The sequence below is a fragment of the Acytostelium subglobosum genome (assembly GCF_000787575.1).
Source record: "Acytostelium subglobosum LB1 DNA, scaffold: scaffold31, whole genome shotgun sequence".
NCBI lineage: Eukaryota > Evosea > Eumycetozoa > Acytosteliales > Acytosteliaceae > Acytostelium > Acytostelium subglobosum.
This window is the reverse complement of record NW_012236502.1, coordinates 165174-189940: the sequence shown is the minus strand read 5'-3', so window position 1 is coordinate 189940 and position 24767 is coordinate 165174. Positions and strand designations below refer to the sequence as shown.

The following is a 24767-nucleotide window of genomic DNA, read 5'->3' as shown; positions in this document are numbered from 1 at the left end:
AAGGCTTGGAGGTTTGGTTTATCGCCTGATTTAGTCGTTTTTGGCCTTCCAAACGGCCCACCCCCTCCAACAAACACACAATCAATCACACACATACTTTCTGCAAACTGATCAGTCATTGGACGTGTGTGATGTGTGATGAATACTTGTGTGATACAGAGAGATAGTAGTTGAATGTCAAGAGAGTGTGTGTGATTGATTGATGTATAATGTCTGTCAGATCTCCACACTACACACACTGCACTTGATTAAGTGAGTGAGGGAGCGTTGATCAAGTCGTTGATGGTGGGGAGGTCGATGTGAAGGATACTCTACAATAGTCGGGATGGGTAGGTCCCGTCATCATGTGCCTCGTGTAGCACAACAGATGGCCATCTACCTACCTGTCACCAACAACATCAACAACAACAGACACCAACACCAAAGTAATGGAAAGGTTGTTGTTGCCTTTACGTCTTTGTTTCATTCAATCAATCAATCAATCCAGCCCTGCCCGTGTATTGTTGTTGGGCAAGTTGATAAGTTGATCATATAATTACATCCATTCTCACCACTAAAGATCGCTGATCATCTGTGTTGGAGATAGATACAGAGAGACCTTTATTGCTTCGTATAGGTGAGTGTGTGTGGATGTGGACTTGAGCCTCGAGCAGCCAGCGGTCAGACGCAGAGCTTGAGTCTGGCAATCCAAACGACATATATACTAGACAACCCCCAACTACTACTACAACACATTTGTGCCATTAACATCCACCACCCGGGCGGTCTCGCCTCCATCCAGAACGTCCGTCTGTCGCCACTGACGACTTGACAAGAAAACATAACCATCATATCATTACCTTATCCATCCTCCCCGTGGTCGATCAACAACTCCATCTGATGGTGTGATTGATCAGAACCCTTTCCACCTCCTATCTGTCTACATCTTAAGCAATCAGTATTAGTTAACTGCACCATTAGACCTACATACATACATTCATTCAATCAATCACTTCATAAGACATCATCCTCATCATCCCCATCCATCAACCTTCACACCACCAACGACTTAATACTATCAACTTATTTATTAATTAATTAACATCTTAACTCTGTCTGATGGATGCTTATTAATCGAATAGTGTTGTTGTGTTCAATCATTAATCAAACTACCATTCCACCTTCCTCCTTCACTCTTTAATCATATATACCTACCTCTGTACATTATCCTAACATCCCCTACCTTCTCAACCCTTCCCTACCCTCTTTTCCCTCCCCTCCCTTCTCCTACTCCTCCCCTCTTCCCTCCATTCATTCCCTACCTATCCTTCCCCACCTCAATCGACCAACCAAGATTGAGCACACTCATTCTCAAAGATGGAGAATAACAACAACAACAACAATGTCCCTCTGGAAGACAATATATCCTCGAGGAACTCCTTACCTTTGGATAATAACCTCGAGAGTGTGCTGCGAGTTGAAGGCGTTCCAGACGACAGTCCACAAGTGACACGTCACCGTGGCTCACTGTTCGTTCCAAACTACCTGGCACCACTTTCCACCTCTCTCCCAGCCAACACATCCAACAGCATCATCACAAACGCATCCAACGCATCAATAACATCCAACAATGAAAGTCCTCTCGTACATCGAAGTTCAATGATCATTCTCAACTCATCCAACACTGCACCAACTACACCTTCACAATCATTCGACTCTGTCTCTGGCATCAACAATCACAACAATAATAACGACAATGACACATCGAGCAGCAGTAGTAGCAGCAGCACAGACAACATGACCCCTGATGGCAACAACAGTGAGATCAACTACTCTGGCACAAGATGCACACTCACTCTCCAAGGCATGTCTGGCACGCGTGAGGATGGCGTGGAGATGACGACCATGGGTAAGCCAGGCTCCCTACAAGACGAGAATTCCAGAGATGGCGCCACTGCTGATGAAGATAACAAAGTTTTTGAAGAGCTCTATTCCAAAAATCAAGTTGGCTGGAAGGGCTGGAAGACCATCCGTCTCATGGCACAACGTTATCTCTTTGGACTCATCGTCGCCTGTTTCGTCTCATTGGCCATATATATACTATCACTTCCCCAATGGACAGGACCAGCCAACTCCGAGGTCTACTTCAACACCACCACCTACACAGTCTTCTTCCAATTCGCTGTAGTAAGTACTCCTCCCTCTTCACTGACGGAATGATTCCACTCACTTACTAACTAACGATCAATCAATCATAGTTATTATTCGGACCAATATATATATTACTTGGTCTACTTGTATCATATGGATTTGTTCGCGTTAGGGATTCAAAGATATTGTACTACTCGATTGGCATTATCTTCTTCCTGACGCTGTTCTACATGGTGTTGTACTTGAAGGGCATTAGCTACTGGTTCTACTACATCGATGCACTGGGCGTGGTCATCATGTACGTGCTAGTCGAGTTCCTCTTCGCCTACAACATGTCGCTGACACTGCAGGCCGAGTCGGCGCCCAACGACGTCTCAGTCAAAAAGGCCTACAAGACAGCCTACAACTACTCGGCGCCCGACATTGTCGTGACCGTGTTCACGGTCGTGTACATGTTCTTCCTGCTGCCCGTGTACTTCTCGATCCAGAACGACCTGCTGCGTCTTGGCTGGCGCCTCGTCGTGCATCCCGTCTACTGGACATTCATCGTTGTGGTGGCGCGTCAGTTCCTCACGCGTGACATCTCCACCGACGACATCATGCTCAACACAAACATCGTGCTGCACACCTTCTTCCATCATCAGACACTGGGCAAGATCTTTGTCTACACTTTCTCGGGCGACGAGAAGTACCTGACAGAGGTGGGTATGATCGTGGCCGCCATCGAAGAGATCCTGCTGCGTGCCGTCGCACTCAAGCGTGACGAGTGGGTGCTCAGCCTGTTCTACGGCCGCACTCGCGCCAAGGAGATAGTCTACAGCCAGCAGAGTCTTCAGTTGCGTGCGGCCATCCTCAACATCCAGGTGGCGCTCGAGTTCTCTGGCCTGATCACTGCGCCCATCTTCATCTACCTGTTCCAAAAGTGGCGTATGCTGTTCCACTTCTTTGACACGGGCGATGTCATCCCCCTGGTGCTGTTTTACCAGAGTCTGCTGTCGATTGGCCTGGACTTCATCTCGGAGCTCACGTGCACCTACGTCGAGTGTCGCTTCTTCAAACTGCCGATAGCGCCCACCTGGAAGTGGATGAAGTCGCACAAGTGGTTCCTGTGCTGGCTCATCTACGGCAGTCTTACCATGGGTCTGCTTGGCATGCTGTGGACGTGTGCGCGTGTGCCTCGTGCTGGACTCTGCGCGTCCAACGACATCTGTTCATGTAACAACATCATTGCGACCAGTCTACCGGCATTCTGTATGAATAAAACAATGACATAGACATCATAAAGTTGTAATAATATACAATCTCTATGTTTGTTTATGTATAATTATATAGTTTATTTATCTCTATCCCAAGTTGGTTGTTTATCTGTTTAATTGTGAGTTTGTGAGTGGGGGTGATTGATCACCAAATCAGGACTCACCGAAATATCTAACGAAAGTGATTGAGAGTGGTGTGGGTACCGGTCTCCAGTGACCAGAACTATTCGTTTCAAATCATATGATCATCAAACTATTCAATCATACATATAATGAAGATAATGATGAAGTCTATGCTTCAATCACTTCTGTTTGTGACCTTTGTGACTGCATTGGCAACATCAGCGACTGCTCAGTCTACAACATGTCCAAACTATAAGGTTGTGTCAATCGAACAGACTAAAGTTGGATACTCTGGACAGCTACAACTACTCAATCCAGGACCTTATGGTGCAGACATTGAACAGCTTAACATCGATGTCTACTACCAATCCCAGGATATCCTACGTGTTCGCATCTATGACTCAAACAACCAACGTTGGGAAGGTGAGTCTTACCATCCCATCATGACTCATACATGTTCACTAACCATCATTCATTCAACCAATCAGTTCCAAACATCAATCAACTACCTTTGCCAACAGAGGCACCTTCCAACCTCAACTACGCAGTCCAGTTCAATCAACAAACCTTTGGATTCGAAGTACTGCGCGCATCAAACAATCAAGTGATCTTCAACACTACCTCACCATCCAACTGCCAGTTCAATGGACTGATCGTACGTACCCCACTGGAATCATTCCAATCACTCAATCAATCAATCAATCACTCACACACTGGAGTCATTCCAATAATATATAGTTTGAGGATGACTACATTGAGATATCGACATCATTCTCAGAGTCCAACCCTAACTTGTATGGACTTGGCGAGAGGACTCGTCCACTGAGATTGGCAAACAATGGAACATACACACTTTGGGCAAAGGATCAAGGAACAGCCAGTGAGTTGGACATCAATACTTATGGCTCACATCCGTTCTACCTACAATTGCACAGTGATGGCAGCGCCAACGGAGTGTTCCTGCTCAACTCCAATGCAATGGACGTTGTGCTCAGCGAGACATCGCTCACATACAAGGTCGTGGGTGGCATCCTGGACTTCTTCATCTTTGTCGGACCCACGCCCGCCGCCGTCGTCCAGCAATACTCGCAGGTGATCGGCACCCCCTACATGCCATCGTACTGGTCGCTTGGCTGGCATCAGTGCCGCTGGGGCTACCACACGCTGCTCGAGACCGAGTACGTCGTCACCAGCTACTTCAAGAATGGCATCCCCCTCGAGACCATGTGGAACGACATCGACTACATGTACCAATACGAGATCTTCACGCAGGACCAGGGCCGCTTCCCTGCCGACAAGTTCACCGCATTCATCGAGTACCTACACTACAACAACCAGCACTACATGATGATCATCGACCCTGGCGTCAAGATCCAGACCACGATCCCCTACCCCTCATACACCGACTTGTTGGCGGTTCGCGCCTACATCACTGAAGCGGACGGCGTGACCCCCGTGGTGGGCAGCGTGTGGCCAGGACCCGTCAACTTCCCCGATTGGTTCCATCCCAATGCCACCACATACTGGCTCGATCAGTTTGCCGCGTTCCGCGCGATTGGCATCAAGTTTGATGGAGTCTGGATCGACATGAATGAGATCTCCAACTTTTGTAATGGTGACTGCGCCACGCACGAGGCGTCGCCATCCGCGCCAAACTCATTCAACCCCAACACGCCACCATACATCCCAGGCGGCGTGCCACTCAGCGACAAGACATTGAACATGACCTCGATGCAGTACGGCAACATATCATTCTACAATAGCCACAACCTGTTTGGATACATGGAGGGCGTGGCGACATCATTCGCCGCCCAACAGCTGATTGGCAAGCGCACGTTGGTCATTGGCCGCTCGACCTTCCCCGGCAGCGGCAAGCACCAGGGTCACTGGCTGGGCGATAACGACAGCACGTACGAGGACATGTACTACTCGATCCCGGGCATCCTCACCATGAACATGTTTGGCATCTCAATGATTGGCGCGGATATTTGCGGCTTCAACGGCAACACCACCGCCGAGCTCTGCGCCCGATGGACTCAGCTGGGATGCTTCTACCCATTCTCGCGCAATCACAACTCGATCAACAGTCAGCCACAGGAGCCATACGTCTTTGGCCAGCAGGTGATCGACATTGTCACCGCCGCCATCAATCTCAAGTACACTCTGCTGCCACACTACTACACGCTGTTCTACAGCGCGCATGCCAATGGCGACATGATGGTCGTGCGTCCACTGTTCTTTGAATACCCGACCGACCCCAACACATACGCACTGGATACTCAGTTCTTGGTGGGCGGCCACCTGCTCGTGTCGCCCGTGTTGGCCGAAGGCGCCGACACTGTCAACGCGTACTTCCCCACCGATGTGTGGTACGACTACTTCACTGGCGTGCAGGTGCCTGCGTCATCCACGGGCACGTACCAGACATTGGACGCGCCACTCGACAAGATCAACGTGCACATCAGGGGAGGCATCGTCATGCCCACCCAGCCAACCTCACAGTACACCGACCCAGTGACCCCCATCACCCTGACCTTTGCCAGGGCCCTTCCATACTCGCTGGTCGTCGCGCTGTCATCACAGGGCACTGCCAAAGGTCTGTTGTACATTGATGATGGACAGACGGTCGATGCCTATGAGTCTGGCGTATACAGCTTGATTCAATTCAATGTTACTGGCGGCAACACGTTGGTGTCTGACTGTTTGGTCGCAGGCTACACCAATCATACAGTGAGCACATTGGGCTCGTTCAACATTCTGGGCGTTCAACAACCTGTTCAAAGTGTTACATTGGGCGGTGAATCTACACCATTCAACTACAACTCCACCACCCATACCCTATCAATCAGCAATCTAGCCATCAGTCTATTACAATCATTCACTCTTGAGTGGAATTAAAACAATCACTTATCATCATTCATTCATTCAATCAATCAAATGGATCATCATACCTTATTTGAATGCCTTGCCCATCATCAAGATCACATGACTACATTGACAATATGTCCCTTCACTCTACCTTATGTTTTTTCCAGATTTGGATAACAACTAGGCCTTGTTCATTGATTGATGGTGGGGGTCACTCACTCACCCACTTGACTCCAATCAATCAATCACATTACCACCCCTTTGATGATATCATCACTACCATCAATATTGATTGGCGCGCAAAACTATGAACTTAACATATAATTAATAATGTCTTTCCATTATTAAAAAGGTAATATTAATAGTATTATTAACATAATCAATTTAGATTGATCAAAAAACAAAAGATATAAATAGATCCAGGTAACCTGGATCACTCAATCAATCAAACAATCAAACTATCAAATAACTTAAACTAACAATCTCTTATACACTACTTTAGATAAATAATTAAAATGACTATCTTAGGTATGTAATATAACTTCATCAATCAATTTAAACTTGTACCATTTATTAATATTTTTTTATGAAGGCGCTATGACATCAATGGGCACTGTTAAGCCAGCAGTTGGATCAATGTCCAAGACCTCAGTATCCTCTGGTATTGGAGGTTCCAAACAAGGATCTAATGGAGTGGCCTGTGGTGGATGTGGTGGCATTGGACTTGGCCTTGACCTTGACATTGATCTTGACCTTCACCTTAATCTTGGAGGACTCCTTGGAGGCGTCCTCGGATTAGTTGGAGGACTCCTCGGAGGTGGAAGATGTCACTAAATATCCCTGATCGATCAAGAATTCTCTATCATTCATTCTAATAAATGTTTGATCAAATTTATTGACTTGTAACAAACTTTGAAGATTTGATTGATGATGATCTTGTATATTGTCTTCTAAATGGTTTGCGAATCTTCAATCTATATTTTGAATGTTTAAATTTTTTTATCAACTTTAAATCATTATCTGGATCTTCTTGAGGTAATTCCCTTTGTTCTTGTTGAATATATAGGGTTTGTAAATCATTCTTTTTCGGAAATAAATAAATAAATATATTTATAATGAATTCAGGTATTATTGAATATATACCTCTACATATCATCAAAGTAAATAAATATAAATAATCAAAGAATAATGTTTTCTAAAGTTTTGTTAACATGGAAGTTAATATTTTTTAATCAATCATTTATTATATTATTATTAGATAATTCAAATATATCATACCTTGTATAAAGTAACAGTTGTAAAAGATACAACAATTATTAGAGTTGTAATAAACATAGAATAAATAATTAATACAGGAATACATGTAATTAGTGTAAGTATAACTCCTATCATTATTTCTTTCTTATTTAATCAGACAAATATATAATGCCAGTTGAAATATAATCAATATAAATATATATATTTCCAAATCCATCTAATCTTATTAATCTTATTAATTTTTTTTATTAATCTTGACTATCTCGAGACTAGAATGAATAAGGAACTTCCAAATTAATAAAGATGAGATGCCCAAAATCCAGATATTTTTTTTATGATTGGGCGACTTTTCATCTTAGACTTTATGTTTTAGGAATGATTGGTGATTGATTCTTGTCGTGATGATGTTTGTTATTCTCAACACATTAATACGATTGTGTAATACTTACAGTACTGCTCCTACTCTTTATCTATATGTATATATATCTGTTTAATCTTTTAAAAAGAAATGAGTAGTTCAATAACATTCTTCATATTTCTAATACTACTGTCATGGTCAATCACTTCATATTCATATCCAAATCCAACATTGGATACAACTTATTACAATTGTAATTATTACTACACCTTACTTATATCTCTGTTTGATCATCAATCATATACTTACACACTCACACACACTCACTCTCACACATTCCACTTCGATCAATCACATGATCAGTTCACAAGGTTGAGTCACAATCAAATATAAACAGAGATATAAATGAAGTTAGAAGGATTGTAAATATATATATATCACCAAATGGTAATGATTCAACTGGAAATGGAACATTGGGTAATCCTTATGAGACATTCGGTTATGCAATGACATTGGTCAACAATAGTATATTGGAGACTGAATCAACTGATTGGTCAATACTACTGGACTTTGGACAATACATCGACAGATTCACACCAACTTATAATCTGCGGCAGAATGATTCGTTGACCCTGTCACAATGGCCCACCAACATTGACCCGCCAGGATCATCTGTCAACTGCTCGCTGGTCCAAATCGGCCATTTCAAACTTAGCGGACAGGGCAACAATGCCCTGACCATACGTGATGTGTACATTGGCTTCATGACACATGTTGATGGCCCCGACTCCTACTACACCACATCCATCCTGTCGATGAGCAATGTGATGATCGACCAATACAGCGAGCACTTCTACGGCCCACTGATGACGATGAGCAATTGCACAATTGCTGAACCTTCGATATACACATTCTTCACTCGGGTCCTGGTCGATCAGTCCAGAATGATCGATGCCTACATGGTCGTGAGCAATGGCTCGCTCACAGTCACCTCGTCCTACCATGACAGCATGTTATTCAGCATCGTGGAGGCACAGGTATACTTCAGCCAGAGCATATTTATGTCTTCGGAATGCAGCCTCATCTCGTCCAACATCACCGTGGATCGATGCAATTTCACGACGGTCGTCAACGTGGACACGGACATGACTCTGACCCAGGGCACCACCTTGAACCTGACCAACTCGGTGTTCTCCACGTCGGGCCAGTTCTCAATGCGCGCCGACCAGGCCTCCATCACGATGAACAACGTCACCTATGGAACGTGTCAATACTCCTCGGCCTACTTGCTGACCAACAGCACAGTGACTATGAACAATGTCCACTTTAGCGACATCCAATCATCATCGTTCGCAGACATGGGTGACTCATCAATCGACTTGAAAAACTTTGTGCTGCAGACCAACTCGCCCACGTTGTTCCGAGTTGGCGGCGAAGCCAGCTGCAGCATCAAAATCGCCAAAGGATACTTCCTCAACACAGCCTACTCGGCAAGCCAGCAACTCTTGTCGCAGACCGACCAGGTACTTCATATCACACTGTCGATCGTACGAACACAGTTGATGGGACTGTCATCGATCGTGTGCTCATACTGCTGGCTCAACATGGAGACCGTCACATTCGACCAGATTGTCAGCACATACTTTGGCATCACCGTCACGGGCTCGCAACTATACATACGCGACTGCCATCTCTCCGAACTCACCAACAACGACTACCTGCTGCGAGTGATGACGAGCAATGCCACGATCGTCGACACTAGCTTCGCCTACTCCTCCGACCCACTCTGCGCCTACAACTCCAACATCACACTGGACAACGTCAAGCTGGACAACATATCGGCGAGGCAGGCCATGGTCCTGTTCAGCTCGATCGTCACATTCAAGAACTGCACCATGTCCCGAATCAATCAGATCTTGGCACAGCCAATCTTTGTGCTCACTTACTCGTCTGTGCGATTTGAGCTCATCTCGATTACTGCGTGCACGTCTGGCGCGGGACTGATGACCATGTCGCAGAGCGACTTCACTATGATGAATTCGTCAATCAATGGCGGCAACTACTACCGCCGCATGATATTCGGTATGCAGTCGACCATCGACATCACAAACTCTAAGATCCAAATGACCACACAGACGGCATTCAACTCGAGTATCGAGGGAATGATATCGGCCGAACTGAGCACAATCAACCTTCGAAACTTCACAGCCACTGGCCTATCATCCATGCTCATTATGTACATGGAGACGTGTCAACTCAACATCTTTGGCCTCAAGATATTACTAAGCTCCAACAAGTTGCTCTCGGCCAAATGGTCCAACGTAACATTGATTGGCAGCAATGTCTCAGGATCGTACTTAGGGTCGACAATCAGCTTTCTCGAATGTCCAAGTGTGATCATCACTGGCAACAAGTTCCACGACATGCAGGTTGATCTTGTGATGAATGCCGATCGCTCAAATGTGTCACTCTCGGGTAACTGGGTCTCGCAAATCGACGCCAATGCCGATGGATCATATGTTGAAGCCGAGACATCGACATTATTCATGAATCACGAGACAGTCCAAGCCAGCAAATTCTATTCAGCCGTCACATCCTACAACACAGATATCCATGTGTCACAGAGCACATTCACCCTCAACGAAGGCATCATCTTTTCAATGACCATGGGCAACTTCACCCTGACAGGATCGACCATCAAGGGCACAACCGCAGATACTGCGGTCGCTCTGCTAAACATCCAACGTGTCCAGATCAATGACACCGATATCATCACCAACTTTGCCAGCAACTCACCACTGAGTATCATTGGCATGAATGGGCCCTGCTCGATCTCTTACTCAAACATATCGGACAATACAGGAATGTTTGGTGGCGCCTTCTACCTGGAGAACATGTACTATCCTTGCGAGTTCAGTTACAACTCCTTTGTTGACAACGAGGCAAAGGCAAGTGGCGGTGTATTCTACGTGGCAAATGGCGACCCCTTCCTGCTCGATGCGACCAACGTCCTTACTGGCAATGTGGCCGAGTTCTACGGACCAAACTATGCATCGGTCAAGAGCACATTCAACATCACCAACCTGACAGAGAACCTCCGCAATGACGTAGCCATGGAGATTGGCATCACAGTGCTCGACGGGTATAACAACACTGTCTCGAACGAGGTTGGCGAGATCAAGATCAGCATCGTGCCAATGACTCCAACTCTGTCAAATTCTAGCTATTCATTTACAGTCACTTTGATGGGTGGCCAAGGTATCGTGTACCTTACTGAGCTCGTCGGCAAGCCTAATGGAAGCGTGTTCCAGATCAACCTGTCCCAAGAGGACTCCTCACTGCTACCACTCTCATTCCAAATCACCATCCCCAGCTGCAGTCCATTCCAGTTCCAAGGCATCAACTCGTCACTCTGCCAATTCTGTCCGTCCAATCTCGATGTCTACTCACGCTCACTTGGTCGATGCCAGTCATGTCAGAGTGAACTCAAACATCTGACACAATGCTATCAAGACAGGGTCAGCACAACACCTGACTTTTGGATGTATAACTATGACATTGAGTACATCTATCAATGCCAACCGAACCAGTGTCTTGGGTCGAACAGATGCCTGTCCGGCCACACTGGAGTCCTCTGTGGACAATGTATAAAGTCACCAGGTATCAACAAGTCTGGACTGTATTGCTGCAGTAAGTACACAAGAATATTAATTATCTGAATCACGTGACACCGATAATCTGATCACGTGACACCTATTATCTGATCATGTGACTGTAAATATTAACTCATCCTTTCAATCACTTACAGGCTCCAACAGTATCTTTATCACACTCTCCTATATCATATTTATTATGCTAGTGATCGTTGGACTCTCAATTACTCCTGGACATCACGCTTCAATTGTTGGAATATTATTCAACTACTTCCAGAGTATTGCAATCCTGCTATTCCCTCAACTCAACCTATACATTGTGCCATTGTTTAGGATATCGATTGACTTCATTCCCAAGGTGTGTCCACTGCCCGAACTTGGATACATTGCCAAGGTATTGCTGTCCACTCTAATGATCATAGTGATCATTGTCACTGGTACTCTGGCAACTGGAAGGATAACCTTCTTCCAACGCAGGAGATTGATCAACATACAAGAGACCATGAACACATCGGATATCTCAAGATGGTCTTTGTTCTGGCACTTGCTCATGATGTTCTATGGTGCACTGGTATTCAACTTCTTCTCTCTGGCATTACCATGCCGTAACGTTGGCAATCAAACTTCCACATACCTCTACATGGACATGGATGTACAGTGTAACGCATTCACCACCACATTGCGGGTTATATCAATTGGATTACTTGGCATCATGTTGGTGTTGTTGCCACTGTACTACATCTACACACAGTATGCACCTGGTTCTGTTATGCATCGACACATGTCTGAGCATTACAAGTCCAAACATAGATGGTGGGCAGTGTTTGCAATGTACAGGATGGCATCATATGGTATCACTACATTATTGTTGTTGTACCAACCTGAACTGATGTCAGGTGTACTACCTTCAATAATGGTGCTCATCACAAGTGTTCAATACTTTATTAGGCCATACAGGATTAAGACTTTGAACGAATTGGAGAATATGTCAAACCTTACCATCACAATGTTATTCATCATCTCTTATACCAACATCACCAGTCCCAATACTCGAGGTATTATAATCAGTGTCCTCGTCTTCATCCTAGCCATCATAATGTTCATCTATCACCGTCAACAAATCTCCAAAAGGAAGGATAAATAAATGGATTGGTTCATCGATCACCAGGTTGTTGAGCGAGGGCAAGGGCGAGGGCGAGGGTTGGGGTTTGTGATCGCGACTAGGGTTGACCACGAACTTCTTTTTCGTTCGTTTTGTTTCAAACTTTTCAAAATGACAAGATGGACTCGTCAATTGAATTGCATTGTTGTCAAGTCCATCAACTAATATATATATATATATATACATATAATACATATATAACTTAGCAAGTAATAATGGTTGTCAAGAAATTATACCCATTCATTAACTCATTGGAGGTTAAGAGTGCTGGCAGTACTACTACTACTTGGGTCAACAGAGATTTGAAGGATCTAAAGGTCACACAACCAGCAACTATTCTAGTTGCCGCCGATACCTTCTTCATTACATCGATCGATGATAAGGAGGGAAAGCAGAATCACAACAGTGCCTACGATCGCGTGCTCAAGAACTTTGAAGACTGCGTCCAAGCCCTCTTGCCATACTTTAGCGAGATCAGGTTTGTGAGCACTGGTCACGAGTATGATGAGACAGCCTCAAAGCAACAGACTGTTGTTACAAGCAATGACTCGACTACAACTGCTGATGCCCCCGCTGCTCCTGCTGCCCCTGCTACTCAAGACACAACCTCCACCTCGACCACTACCACAGCCGCCACATCACCAGCAACAGACTCGACAACTGCGACGACCACTACTACTACCGACGCACCAAACAGAAGAGAGGCTACATCGGAGAAGGCAAGATTCATGAATGGTGAACGCGATGCTATCACGAGATACAGGTTCCGTTGCATCGAACCATTCATTCTGAAACGTATCGAGCAGATCAATGGCGAGAACCCCAATGTTAAGGTGTCAATGGAGCAGGCTGTGACCAAGTCGCGCGAGGAGGTCATGATGATGGCCAACCAGTACATTGCCAACAAGAAGGACTCCACTGTCTACGTGCTGGCCGATGCCGAGTACATCTTCTTCCACTCGGACCAGCAGCCCAGCAAGAACGACGGCGAGCTGGTCGTCGTGTGTCTCGACAAGAAGTCCAAGAAGTACAAGTACTTCAAGCGCTCAGAGTTCTTGCGCGTGCTGCTGGGCAGCGACGACATTGACACACAGCTGCTGCCGGCCATCGCCTGCATGTTGCTGGACCTGGAGAACGAGTTCAAGAATGACGCACAGGTGGACAAGTGTCAGCAGTGTAAATACGACGCCAACGGCTGCGCCGAGTTCAAGCGCGGCGACAACGTCTACACGACCAAGCAGCACCACGCTCTGATCTGCCCCAACAAGGTGGCCGACATTGTCAAGCAGGTGCTGGAGAAGGGCGTCGAGGCCACCAACACGGCCTCCAAGAAATACAGATGCTTCTCGCTCAAGACGGTCGAGGAGCGCCACAAGCAGTTCAGTGGCGAGCAGTTGGACAAGATCAAGCGATACGCCTTCCCCGACGCACTGTTTGAGCAGACACCCATGGAGGAGATGGTCACCGAGGCGATCCTCGATGACATTGCCACCGGCAAGCTGACCGTGCGTCAGGCTGCGCTCAAGTGCACCCTCCAGGAGGCGCGCTACAACGGCTTTGCCGAGGCGGCCAACGTAATTGTGGACCCACGTCTGGATGGCAAGAGAAGAAAGATACTAAGGAAGGACTTTGACTTTGTGGCATGCTATCGCTATCATCTGTACAACCTCTGGGTGCACCTGCAGTCCAAGGGCGTGGAGGTCACGCTCACCAAGGACGACCTGCTGAACTTTATCTTCAGCGACTCGCGCAGTGAGCTCGCACCACCCGTCACTGTCTCTGCCGTCGCCAAGAAGGAGGCTGCCAAGAAGGCTGCCGCCAAGAATGACGCCAAGTCCAAGTTCCAGTTCCTCTCGATGGATGATGAGGATGATGATTAGACGATTGTCCGTACAATCTTGGAATAAACTTTTATTGCAAAATAATCATATTTGGAACTAAGATTCATTTCCAAGAAAGGAAGTGATCAATCAAGCCATGGCTTGATTGACTTCCTTTCTTGGAATTGGCAATTATATATAATTTTGGCGCCAATCACTAAAGTTTATTCAATTTTAAAATATTAATATTTTCTTTATTGATTGTATGTACCTAATCACTTCTAACAAGTATCCACTCTATTATAATTTAAAAACGATAGCTATCGTTCAACATTGCAAATATATACCTTTAAATAGAGATACAAATCCCAATAATAGTTTAATTAAATGATTAGATCTAGAATGGATATTAAGATGGAGAAGGAAGAAGAGGAGAGAGATTATATTGATAATAATAATAATGAATCTACTAACAAAAATAAGGTCACCAACACAAACTACAGGTTCAAACCCAAATTTTATCATTATCAGACTAGACATGACTTTGATCATGATAAAAAGTTTGTTCCAACATTATATGATACTTTTGATCATATAATTGGAAGTGACTACTTCCATGTTGAATCTCCAGGATTTCAGCATACCTCTCAATATATGTGGCCCTATCTCAAGGCTTCACAATCAAATCATTTTAAATATGATAGGGAGTTGACTTATGGATGCCTTCCAAAGGTGGTATGGTTTGTAGCCAGTGCTTTCCTTGATTCCCATGATAATCTCCCTTATGACAGTATATACCCATTGGAGAACCAACTCCCATTCTCAAGAATGGTAGTTATACCAAACGATGATAGTTTCGCCAACTATCTTTTGTTTTGGGTTGGAAGTTATATCACATCAAACTACATGACCCAACATCATGTGTTGCTGGTATATCCCTATCACCCTTCAGTAAGAGTACTTAGAAAATACTTTACCGAAATGGATAAGCATCAAAGAAATCCATTAATATACTATTGCTATGGAAAATGGTATACCTTGGCTTACCAACAAGGCTATAGCGGACATCTTGTAAATGTAGCAATTGTAGGAGATGTCCAAATAGGTGGTCTACCTTGGAGAACTGTATACCACCGCAAGACCAACTACATATAAATTATGTACATCAATAAACCAATTATCCACCTTTGTTTGATCATCGACTCACTGATTTTATGAAATTATTTTGGTGATTGGAGTTGTTCCAAAGTTTATCAATTGATCGTTCTGGCATTGTAACAGAACATAGACAAAACAACAACTAAATACGAAATGGAGTCACTACCACTGATCATTCTACAATATATTAGTGATCAACTATATTGTGTTGATGCATGTTGTTTGATCCTTGCATGTAGGAAGTTATATTATTTGCGATTGTCAATTGCCAGAACACCAGATCATTGCATATGTGATGATGAGTATCGATATCCCATTGACACAAACCAGCTCACTATCTTCCATCGATGTGATCCAAATCGTATGTTATCTCTATCACACTCGCTGCACTACTGATCATCACAAACTCACTCACTCATACATCGATAGATCAAAGCGTCCCACCCCTACAACATAATCAACCTTTCAAGTTGATTGGACAACAGGATGTAGCGATGACGGCCATCATGTACAAGAAGCTATACTCACCATTATCAACAGTGTCATTCCCTCCAAACATCACTTCAATGGTCTTTGTAAAGATTGGATTCTACAACTCACCTATCACTCCAGGTGCCATCCCAGACAGTGTCACAGATATCATATTGAGTAGCAATCTCAACTATCGCCTAGAACCCGGTTCAATACCAGCGTCAGTGACATCATTGAGGTTTGGAGGTCTATACAATCATAGATTACGTCCTGGAATCATGCCATCAAAGCTCACAAAGTTGAAGATGGGCTTTGGATTCAAGAAGATAATCATGCCAGGTGCATTGCCACCATCACTCACTTATCTCTCAACTGGTGGATACAATCATCCGATACTACCTGGTATGCTTCCAACTTCATTGTTACGTCTAAAGTGTGGCTTTGGATTCAATCAACCTGTTGGCCCAGGCATGCTCCCTGCGTCACTTATCGAGCTACGCTTTGGACTGAGGTTCAATCATGAGATTGGATCAGGTGTTCTACCTCCAAGACTATTGGTCCTCAAGTTTGTAAGGAATTTCAATCATACCATTCAACCAGGCGTGCTCCCAGAGTCATTGATCAAACTTCAGTTTGGAGACAACTTCAAACAAGTGATCATACCTGGAACGCTGCCAAAGTCACTTCAATCATTGGATCTAGGTTATGATTACAATCATCCATTGGAACAATCAACTTTACCTCAATCATTAACTCATTTATCAATATCAAATGATTACAACCATGCGCTATCCAGTGATGTGTTGCCTCGATCACTCACATCAATGGGATTCTCAGACATCAATCTACTACACATGGCAACAAAAGACACATTCAAACATTGTAATATAAGGATATTGAAGATTGAATCGGATGATATAACAACAAAAGATATAACATCAATTGATTGGAACACATTATTCAATGGACAAGTGTCATTGATGATCATTAACATGATCGCAAGTCAGTCAATCATTCAACAAATCCACGAATGGAATACATATATAACTACAATTCGATTCAAATGTATGGGTAGCATTACAGATATTCGCAGGATTGATACCAATCATTCTTTAATCTTGGACGATCAATCAAAGATGTCCATAATAGGATAGGTTCAACAACAATCAAAGATAAAAAGGTGGGAACGAGATTAATCCAAAAAAGGGGTCATTCTTCACTTTTCGTGTGTTCTTTCTGTCAGTCGAATGATCCAGCTTCTCGCGAAACACCTCATTCTCTCATCACATCCACTTCCACACATCATAAACACAAACACAAACTTATACAAATACAAATACAGATACAGATACATAATGGATATCAAGCAATACTCTTTGGAGGAGGTCGCCGTACATGACAAACGTGATGATTTGTGGATGGTGCTTGATGGCAAGGTCTATGATTGTACAAAGTTTGTCGACGAGCATCCAGGTGGAGGCGAGTACTTGATCGACGTTGCTGGCACAGATGCCACAATGCAGTTCCTCGACAATGGTCACTCTGACCACGCCGTCAGTCTCTTGAAGGACTTTTACATTGGCGACTGCACCAACCCTCAGCACGTTGGCAAGTTTGACGCATTCTATGGCTCTGGAGTCAAGTCAACTCAGACAACACCTGTTGCCACTCAACCAACAGTTATCATCCCAACTGCTACAAACAACAACAAGAACGTACCATCAACACCATCAACCTCTTCCAACTCCTCCTCCTCTTCACCATCCTCCAACGCTATGTATTTCATTGCTGGAGGTGCACTTGCTGTGACCATTGTCGCAGTCGCCGTCGCCAAGCTGCTAAAGACCAAATAAACTTCCCCAACAAAGAGAAGCAGTGCCAGCGCGAGTAGCCCTCTTCCTCCTCCTCTCAACATTGAGAGATATATGATACACGCACAACACCTCTAGTCCTTTACTTTATTGTAATACCTCTCTTAAGAGTCAATCTCATAAGGCAATGGAATGTCACGCGTTGCTCTGAAACGACCACAGTTGTTGATGTGCTCATTCTCCAATCGATAGACATTCCATTGGCCACGACGTAGTACTTCTAGGATTGCAATGATCACTACCAACTTGTAGGATGGCAGTATGAATGTGAGCTGTGCCAATGATTTGGTAAGTGACCAAGTCATCCTAAATATAAAGTTGGTACCAATGGCAATATAATAGACAAACGTTGGATTATACATCCTCTTCTTCCTCAATGTATACTTGAATGGATTCCAAGTCGAAGTCTTTGGCTTTACCAATATTGACCAATCCATAAACAAGTCCCACCAGTATGCTGTTTGGTTGTGATGGATTGAGTGAGTGATCAAGTGGATTGATTGATTGATCGAGCATGCATCAAGAGTGGACTTACAATATGAACTGTTGACTAGACCTGATATTAACCATATGATTCGAGTTGGTGATGACCATCCATGTGAGTAGAATGAGTCCATGGCAGAGAAGAATACTACAACGATGGATAAGAAGTACTTTAAAGCATTCTTCAAATGTACCTTATCCTTGCTATCCTTATATCTTCTAAAGCACTGCATCAATCGCCAGAATGCTGGCAATCCAGACTTTATATTACATTGCATGTTAGTATGATGATTGATTGATTGATTGATTGTATGGTGGAATAGTTCAAGTGACTTACAATGAATGGATTGATATAACGACCCTTTTGAGGACAGATTGAATCGTCTGGAGGATGGTAGGCATCGACTGAGTAGAAACAGATGAATTGGCTCATTTGGACCATCATCAGGACTAAACTGGAGAGTTGATCACCCATGAAGAAGTGTGCAAACTTGACAGACTTTAGAGGTGCAGTCACAACTCTCCAGATGGTGATGAGGAACCACTTTCGTATCTCTAATTGGAAGATGTTGAATGGACATATAAGGATGAGAATGTAGATGATGAACAGCACCAGGGGAGTGAACTCGGGAGGTACCCATGGGAAGGGGAACTCGCCCATCGACTTCCACATGTATATGCCAATGAATGTAATCCAGAGAACAGACAGCACGGTCACAGCCTGGAACACCTTGTGGTAGGTGAGGGTGTTCTTGCTCAGCTCAAAGATGAAGGAGTAGTGAACATGTGTCTTGGTCCAGATGTAGATGTTGATGCCAAACATCAGCGCCCACAGTATCGTGAGGCCAAGTGTTACAAACAAGTTGTAGACTACGGAGAATCGAACAAAGTCACTATACTCGCCAGTATAGAGCACAAAGTATATGAGCAAGAGTATTGCCGATGTCCATCCCGCACACATTCCGGTAAAGAATGTTGAGGATGTCGTTGCACCCTTTGTCTGCTCGACCGCTTGTTTGTGCCGCAGGTTCTTTCTCGCATCCCTCAACTTGCCATGACAGAACACATCAGAGTACAATTTCTAAATATGATTGATTGAATGGATAAGTGATGGATTGAGATGATTGAGTGTTTGGATACCATACCTCGACTGATCCAGACAGTTTGTCGACTAATTTGGATGTCTTGAATTGATATCCGTTGATCGTGTCGATCATCTTGGCATTGAGTACCAGGTCGGTGTTCTTCTCGGCCTTTTTGATGATCTTGACAAGGCCAGTGTAGTTGATAACTTTGTAGTTCTTCAATAGGATAAGGTATCGATAGAACTCTTGAAGCAACTCCTTGATGACAGACTCATTGTCCTTGCTCTTCTTCTTCTTTCCAAGCTTCAACCATTTCTTTGCCTTGATATTGAGTGGCTGAAGCATATCCTGCTCAATGGTCACCAGTAGCTTATCCAACATCACATTTCCAGTCCTGACCTCTGTCATCTCTATCACTGCATCCTGTCCATTGGAGTCTCCATCCGCGTTGATATTATCATTGTTCTCGTCGCCACTGCTATCGCTATCGTCATCGCCCCCAGTCAACAGATGTTTCTTGTCCTCCTTGGTCGAAGAACTATGAGTTCGGTCCGATGCTTGCTCTGCCTGATTGTTGTCGTTGTCTGGGATTGTGATCACCACGGTATTCTTCTCGTCTCCACTGCTACTTGTGTCACCATTCCCAGCCACGCCTCCATTGGTTCCGCTTGCACCTCGTGGGGAGGATGGCGGTGACGACTCCATCTCAATCTTCTCCTCATTCCTTTGTTTGATGAGATGATGCACCTGGCTGTATATCTTGTTGAATCTCTCAATGGCCTCCTTCTCGCGCTCCACATAGAATTCGTTGATCTTCTTGGCTTCATCCATCACCTGCTCGACAATATCCGATTGAATTTCAATCAATCTTTGGACAACATGTTGAGAATGAAGCGGGAACACTGGTTTTGGCTTGTTGACGCCTGTACTATTGGCCAACGCGTTGGCAAATGCCATCTGAAGATCGCCATTAGTGACAGAATCGATCGATAGGCCTTGTGACTGATCGCCCATGAATGGTGTGTTGACGCCAGTCGTGCCACCAAGTCCGCTTCGTTTGACAAGGTTGGCGTAGGTCGTGGCCGATGAAGGACGCAGAGGGCTGTGGTTGTCCGAGCCAGAAGTCAGCGCTGAAGTGAAGCGCATCGATAGATTTCGACGAAGTGATGGTGTTTGTGGTAGTGTTGGCGCGTGGGTGTTGGAGTTCTCGTCCAAGTTGGTTGTCGTTGATGATGAAGTTGTCTCTTGACGACTTGGTGCAGAAGTCGGTGTTGAACGATCGTCATCATAATCACCATTCTTGAACTGATCCAACTCTACCTTGAACTTCTTTATCATCTTTCTCATCCTCTTATACTGGATATATCTATCGCGCCATTCTGGCACATAGTTCTCCTCCAAGTATTTACCAAACTTCATATTAATAAATAATACAAATAATAATAATAATAGAGTATTGTTACAAATTATAATAATATAAATCTCTCTCTTTCTCTCTATCTCTGTATCTCTTATTTCTTTGTATCTGTTTCGAAGTTGGTGACCCTTACAATGGCATCATTCATTCAAGCAGCATGTACTTAATGGGGAGCAGAACACTGTTTTGTGTTTGGGTCCCATCATCAAAATCACACGTCACGTCTTTGAAAAGTTCGTGTCGTTGGCATTGTCAAAAAAAAATCAAAAAAAAAAACAATCTGATTCATTGTTGATTGGTGATGATCTTGAGAGAACAGGTCATCATTTATTGACAAGTGCGGTCCATCATCATATATATATATATCTTGACTTAAGTGTGAACAAGTAGTGAAATGAATGAATGAATGTCAATGATTCTTCTTGAAATCTTGTTGGTGGCGCCAAAAAGTGGAAACGATGAAGTTGTTATTTCCAAGAAAGTTATTAAAGTGGGATACACAACTTCATCTTTGGTTCTGAACATGGATGATGCTAATATATTGTGTGACGTACTTAGATAGATAATAAATGAAGATATTGAATGTAGCAGAGAAACCATCGGCAGCTGCTGAGATATCAACAATATTATCAGGTTCAAGAAAGAGACAGGTACATTATCATGGTCTGAATGACACCAATGTCGACGATAACATCTACTCACATCTATCAATCAATCTATCAATCAATCTATTAATAGAGAGATGGATTCTCAAGGTTCAATTGTGTATGGGACTTCAATTGTAATATACTTGGTACTACCGGTGCTGATATGGTGTTCACATCAGTGCTTGGACATCTGATGAGTACAGATATGGAGCCACCTTATAACAATTGGAACTATTGTGATCCAATAGACTTGTTCGAAGCACCAATTTACAAGCTTGTCGATGGTGACAATAACCCGAATATATTCAAGACTTTGCAGCGAGAGGCGAGACAATGCGATCACCTTATTCTCTGGCTTGACTGTGATCGCGAGGGCGAGAACATTGCCTTTGAGGTACTCGAATGTGTCAAACAAGTCAAGAGCAACATCCGTGTGCACAGAGCACACTTCTCATCGATCATTCCAACGTATGTTGTTGTTGAGCCATGCAAAGGTTCAGTCGACTGACACTACTATTCCCCGATCAGTGCCATCAAGAGAGCGATTGAAACACTGACACCACCAAACCAGAAGGACTCATTGGCTGTGGACTGCAGGATTGAGATTGATCTGCGATTGGGAGCTGTGTTTACTCGATTCCAATCGACATACTTGAGGAGTAGGTTCGACATTGATTCACAGGTCATCAGTTATGGTCCATGCCAATTCCCCACATTGGGATTCGTCGTGGAACGATTCCTTCGTATTGAGAACTTTGTTCCCGAGGACTACTGGTCGATCGGCGTCACACACAACCGAATGTCTGACGGGGAGATGCGCTCGGCCAGCTTTGGATGGAAACGCAATCGACTGTTTGAGCACGCTGCTGCCTTTGTCCTCTACGAGAAGTGTCTCGACTCGCCCGTTGCCACTGTGGTCGATGTCAACATCAGAGAGAACAGATACAGACCCGTGCCTCTGACCACAATCGAGTTGCAAAAGATGGCCTCCAAGAAGCTGAGGATATCATCCGATCAGACGATGAAGCTGGCAGAGGAGCTCTACAACAAGGGCCTCATCAGTTACCCGCGCACAGAGACTGACGCATTCGTCCCCGACACTGACTTTATGGGTCTGATCTCACTGCAGACCAACGATCAGCAGTGGGGCCAGTATGCGCGCTCCCTTGTCAATGGCGAGTTTGTGATGCCAAAGGAGGGCCGAAACAACGACAACTCACATCCGCCAATCCATCCCACCAACCATGCTGGCGGACTGACGGGCAATGCCAAGGCACTCTACGAGTTCATCACCAGGCGATTCCTGGCATGCTGCTCGCGCGAATCGGTCTATGGCCAGACGACTGTCACCATTGACATTGCAGGCGAGCGATTCTCCGACTCGGGATCCATGTTGCTACAGAAGGGTTATCTCGAGGTGTATCCATATGACAAGCGAGGTGATCGTGTCATCCCCACATACACGTTGGGCGAGACATTCCCACCCAACAGCATCGACCTAAACAAGAGCAGGACGGTTGCGCCAAAGCCGCTGTCCGAGCCAGAGCTACTATCGGCCATGGACAACAACAAGATTGGCACCGATGCCACGATGGCCCAACACATCAAGAAGATATTGGACAGGGAGTATGTTGTCAAGAATGAAGAGCATCGATTCATACCGACAAACTTGGGAAAGGCGTTGATTCAAGGTTATGACTCGATGGGCTTTGAGTTCTCCAAGCCAACTTTAAGAGCAAAGGTAAGCTGGATGGATCGCCAACTCAATCTCCATGAATATTGATCGCTAACACGTGACACTGTACCTATCACGTGACCAATCACGTGACACAATACCTATCACGTGACAACATACAGATTGAAGCTGATGTTCAAAAGATTAGCACTGGAACAATGAACAAGGAACAGGTGTTGAAGAATACAATCGATCAATATAGGATACTATTCGTTCAAGCTCGAACTCAGACAAAAATGCTTGATATAGTATGTATCTCCCATTGGTATCTACCACAACATTAATGTGGAGACTAGACTGACACCAACAATATCAAGGCATTCAACAAGTACTTTAGATCATATGGACATCAGTTCAAGACTATAACAAAGACGTTTACAAAGTGTGGCAAGTGCGAGAATCCAATGGAGATAAAGCTATCCAATAATAATGTATGTAGAGTGTACCGGACCGGAAATGAACATGGACTAACCAAACTATAGGAGAGGATATTACAATGTGCACAATGTAGACTATCACATAAACTACCAAAGAATGGAGAATTGTCTGTGAATGCAACGAGATGTCCACTGTGTCAGTTCCAAGTTGTATCAGTGACAAATGAAACTGGATATGTCTACACCATGTGTCCATACTGCAGGAACAATCCGCCAAGCTTCTTCAATGTAAGTGTGCAGCACGTCCCAAGATCATGTTCAAGTTCTTACCAATTCAATCAAACAAACAAGGAACCTTCAAAACCATTCCACTGCTTCCAATGTACTGCACAATGTACACTGGCAAGAGGACATACGTACAAACCCGCAGCCAAACAATTGCCAGCACCAAGTGCCAACAAGTACAAGGCACAAGCCAAGCCAGCTGCGGGATACAACAAACGACCAGCGTCAGCAATCAATGATTGGTAATTGTGGACTCCAACGACAAACATAATTGGAACCATCAAGCCATCTCATCTGGTTCGACCACCAGTCGTCAGTAATCAAATCCGATGATGACATCTTGGTTGATTGACAGTTAGCAATCTTCATCCAATTTTGATTGATTGATTGCGTGTTTGTCGGACCATCAATGGTATGGAACCCCCCGACATCCGTCATCCATTGAAGTCGATCTGCAACCGACACCACACCCACACCACCAATCAATCCCCAACAACCTTTCACAAGAAGTTTTAAAAACTTTAAAATCATTTCCAAACCACGATTGTGGTGGATTCCACATCCATCTCCATCGCACCATTGCAAGGGTCGCGGGCCATGTGTTTGGGTAC

The 24767-nt window shown here is 44.5% G+C and overlaps 9 protein-coding genes across 9 annotated transcripts; 8 read left to right on the top strand and 1 right to left on the bottom strand.

Moving 5' to 3' along the window:
• Positions 1-1356: 1356 nt before the first annotated feature.
• On the top strand, positions 1357-3404 carry SAMD00019534_112240 (hypothetical protein; the record flags this gene model as incomplete). Its single annotated transcript, XM_012893553.1, has 2 exons — positions 1357-2166; positions 2238-3404. 2 exons carry the CDS (start codon positions 1357-1359, stop codon positions 3402-3404), a joined length of 1977 nt encoding a protein of 658 aa, XP_012749007.1.
• Positions 3405-3679: 275 nt separating this feature from the next.
• SAMD00019534_112230 (hypothetical protein) lies at positions 3680-6407 on the top strand (the record flags this gene model as incomplete). The annotated part of the gene is made up of 3 exons (XM_012893552.1): positions 3680-3932; positions 3998-4164; positions 4248-6407. 3 exons carry the CDS (start codon positions 3680-3682, stop codon positions 6405-6407), a joined length of 2580 nt encoding a protein of 859 aa, XP_012749006.1.
• A 567-nt stretch (positions 6408-6974) lies between these two features.
• Positions 6975-7211, top strand: SAMD00019534_112220 (hypothetical protein; the record flags this gene model as incomplete). The annotated part of the gene is made up of 1 exon (XM_012893551.1): positions 6975-7211. The coding sequence occupies one exon, from the start codon at positions 6975-6977 to the stop codon at positions 7209-7211; it is 237 nt and encodes a 78-aa protein (XP_012749005.1).
• Positions 7212-8498: 1287 nt separating this feature from the next.
• On the top strand, positions 8499-12859 carry SAMD00019534_112210 (hypothetical protein; the record flags this gene model as incomplete). Its single annotated transcript, XM_012893550.1, has 4 exons — positions 8499-10794; positions 10855-11682; positions 11801-12700; positions 12777-12859. The coding sequence occupies 4 exons, from the start codon at positions 8499-8501 to the stop codon at positions 12857-12859; spliced, it is 4107 nt and encodes a 1368-aa protein (XP_012749004.1).
• Positions 12860-13022: 163 nt separating this feature from the next.
• SAMD00019534_112200 (hypothetical protein) lies at positions 13023-14687 on the top strand (the record flags this gene model as incomplete). The annotated part of the gene is made up of 1 exon (XM_012893549.1): positions 13023-14687. The coding sequence occupies one exon, from the start codon at positions 13023-13025 to the stop codon at positions 14685-14687; it is 1665 nt and encodes a 554-aa protein (XP_012749003.1).
• A 1396-nt stretch (positions 14688-16083) lies between these two features.
• SAMD00019534_112190 (hypothetical protein) lies at positions 16084-18109 on the top strand (the record flags this gene model as incomplete). The annotated part of the gene is made up of 3 exons (XM_012893548.1): positions 16084-16146; positions 16256-16821; positions 17599-18109. The coding sequence occupies 3 exons, from the start codon at positions 16084-16086 to the stop codon at positions 18107-18109; spliced, it is 1140 nt and encodes a 379-aa protein (XP_012749002.1).
• A 122-nt stretch (positions 18110-18231) lies between these two features.
• On the bottom strand, positions 18232-21114 carry SAMD00019534_112180 (hypothetical protein; the record flags this gene model as incomplete). Its single annotated transcript, XM_012893547.1, has 4 exons — positions 18232-18584; positions 18663-18870; positions 18948-19691; positions 19756-21114. The coding sequence occupies 4 exons, from the start codon at positions 21112-21114 to the stop codon at positions 18232-18234; spliced, it is 2664 nt and encodes an 887-aa protein (XP_012749001.1).
• Positions 21115-21681: 567 nt separating this feature from the next.
• SAMD00019534_112170 (hypothetical protein) lies at positions 21682-24402 on the top strand (the record flags this gene model as incomplete). Its single annotated transcript, XM_012893546.1, has 7 exons — positions 21682-21762; positions 21851-22227; positions 22288-23500; positions 23617-23742; positions 23812-23925; positions 24028-24159; positions 24223-24402. The coding sequence occupies 7 exons, from the start codon at positions 21682-21684 to the stop codon at positions 24400-24402; spliced, it is 2223 nt and encodes a 740-aa protein (XP_012749000.1).
• Positions 24403-24539: 137 nt separating this feature from the next.
• SAMD00019534_112160 (hypothetical protein) lies at positions 24540-24695 on the top strand (the record flags this gene model as incomplete). The annotated part of the gene is made up of 1 exon (XM_012893545.1): positions 24540-24695. A coding segment is annotated over one exon (156 nt), but the record flags the coding sequence as incomplete, so codon positions are not given.
• Between the last annotated feature and the right edge of the window lie 72 nt (positions 24696-24767).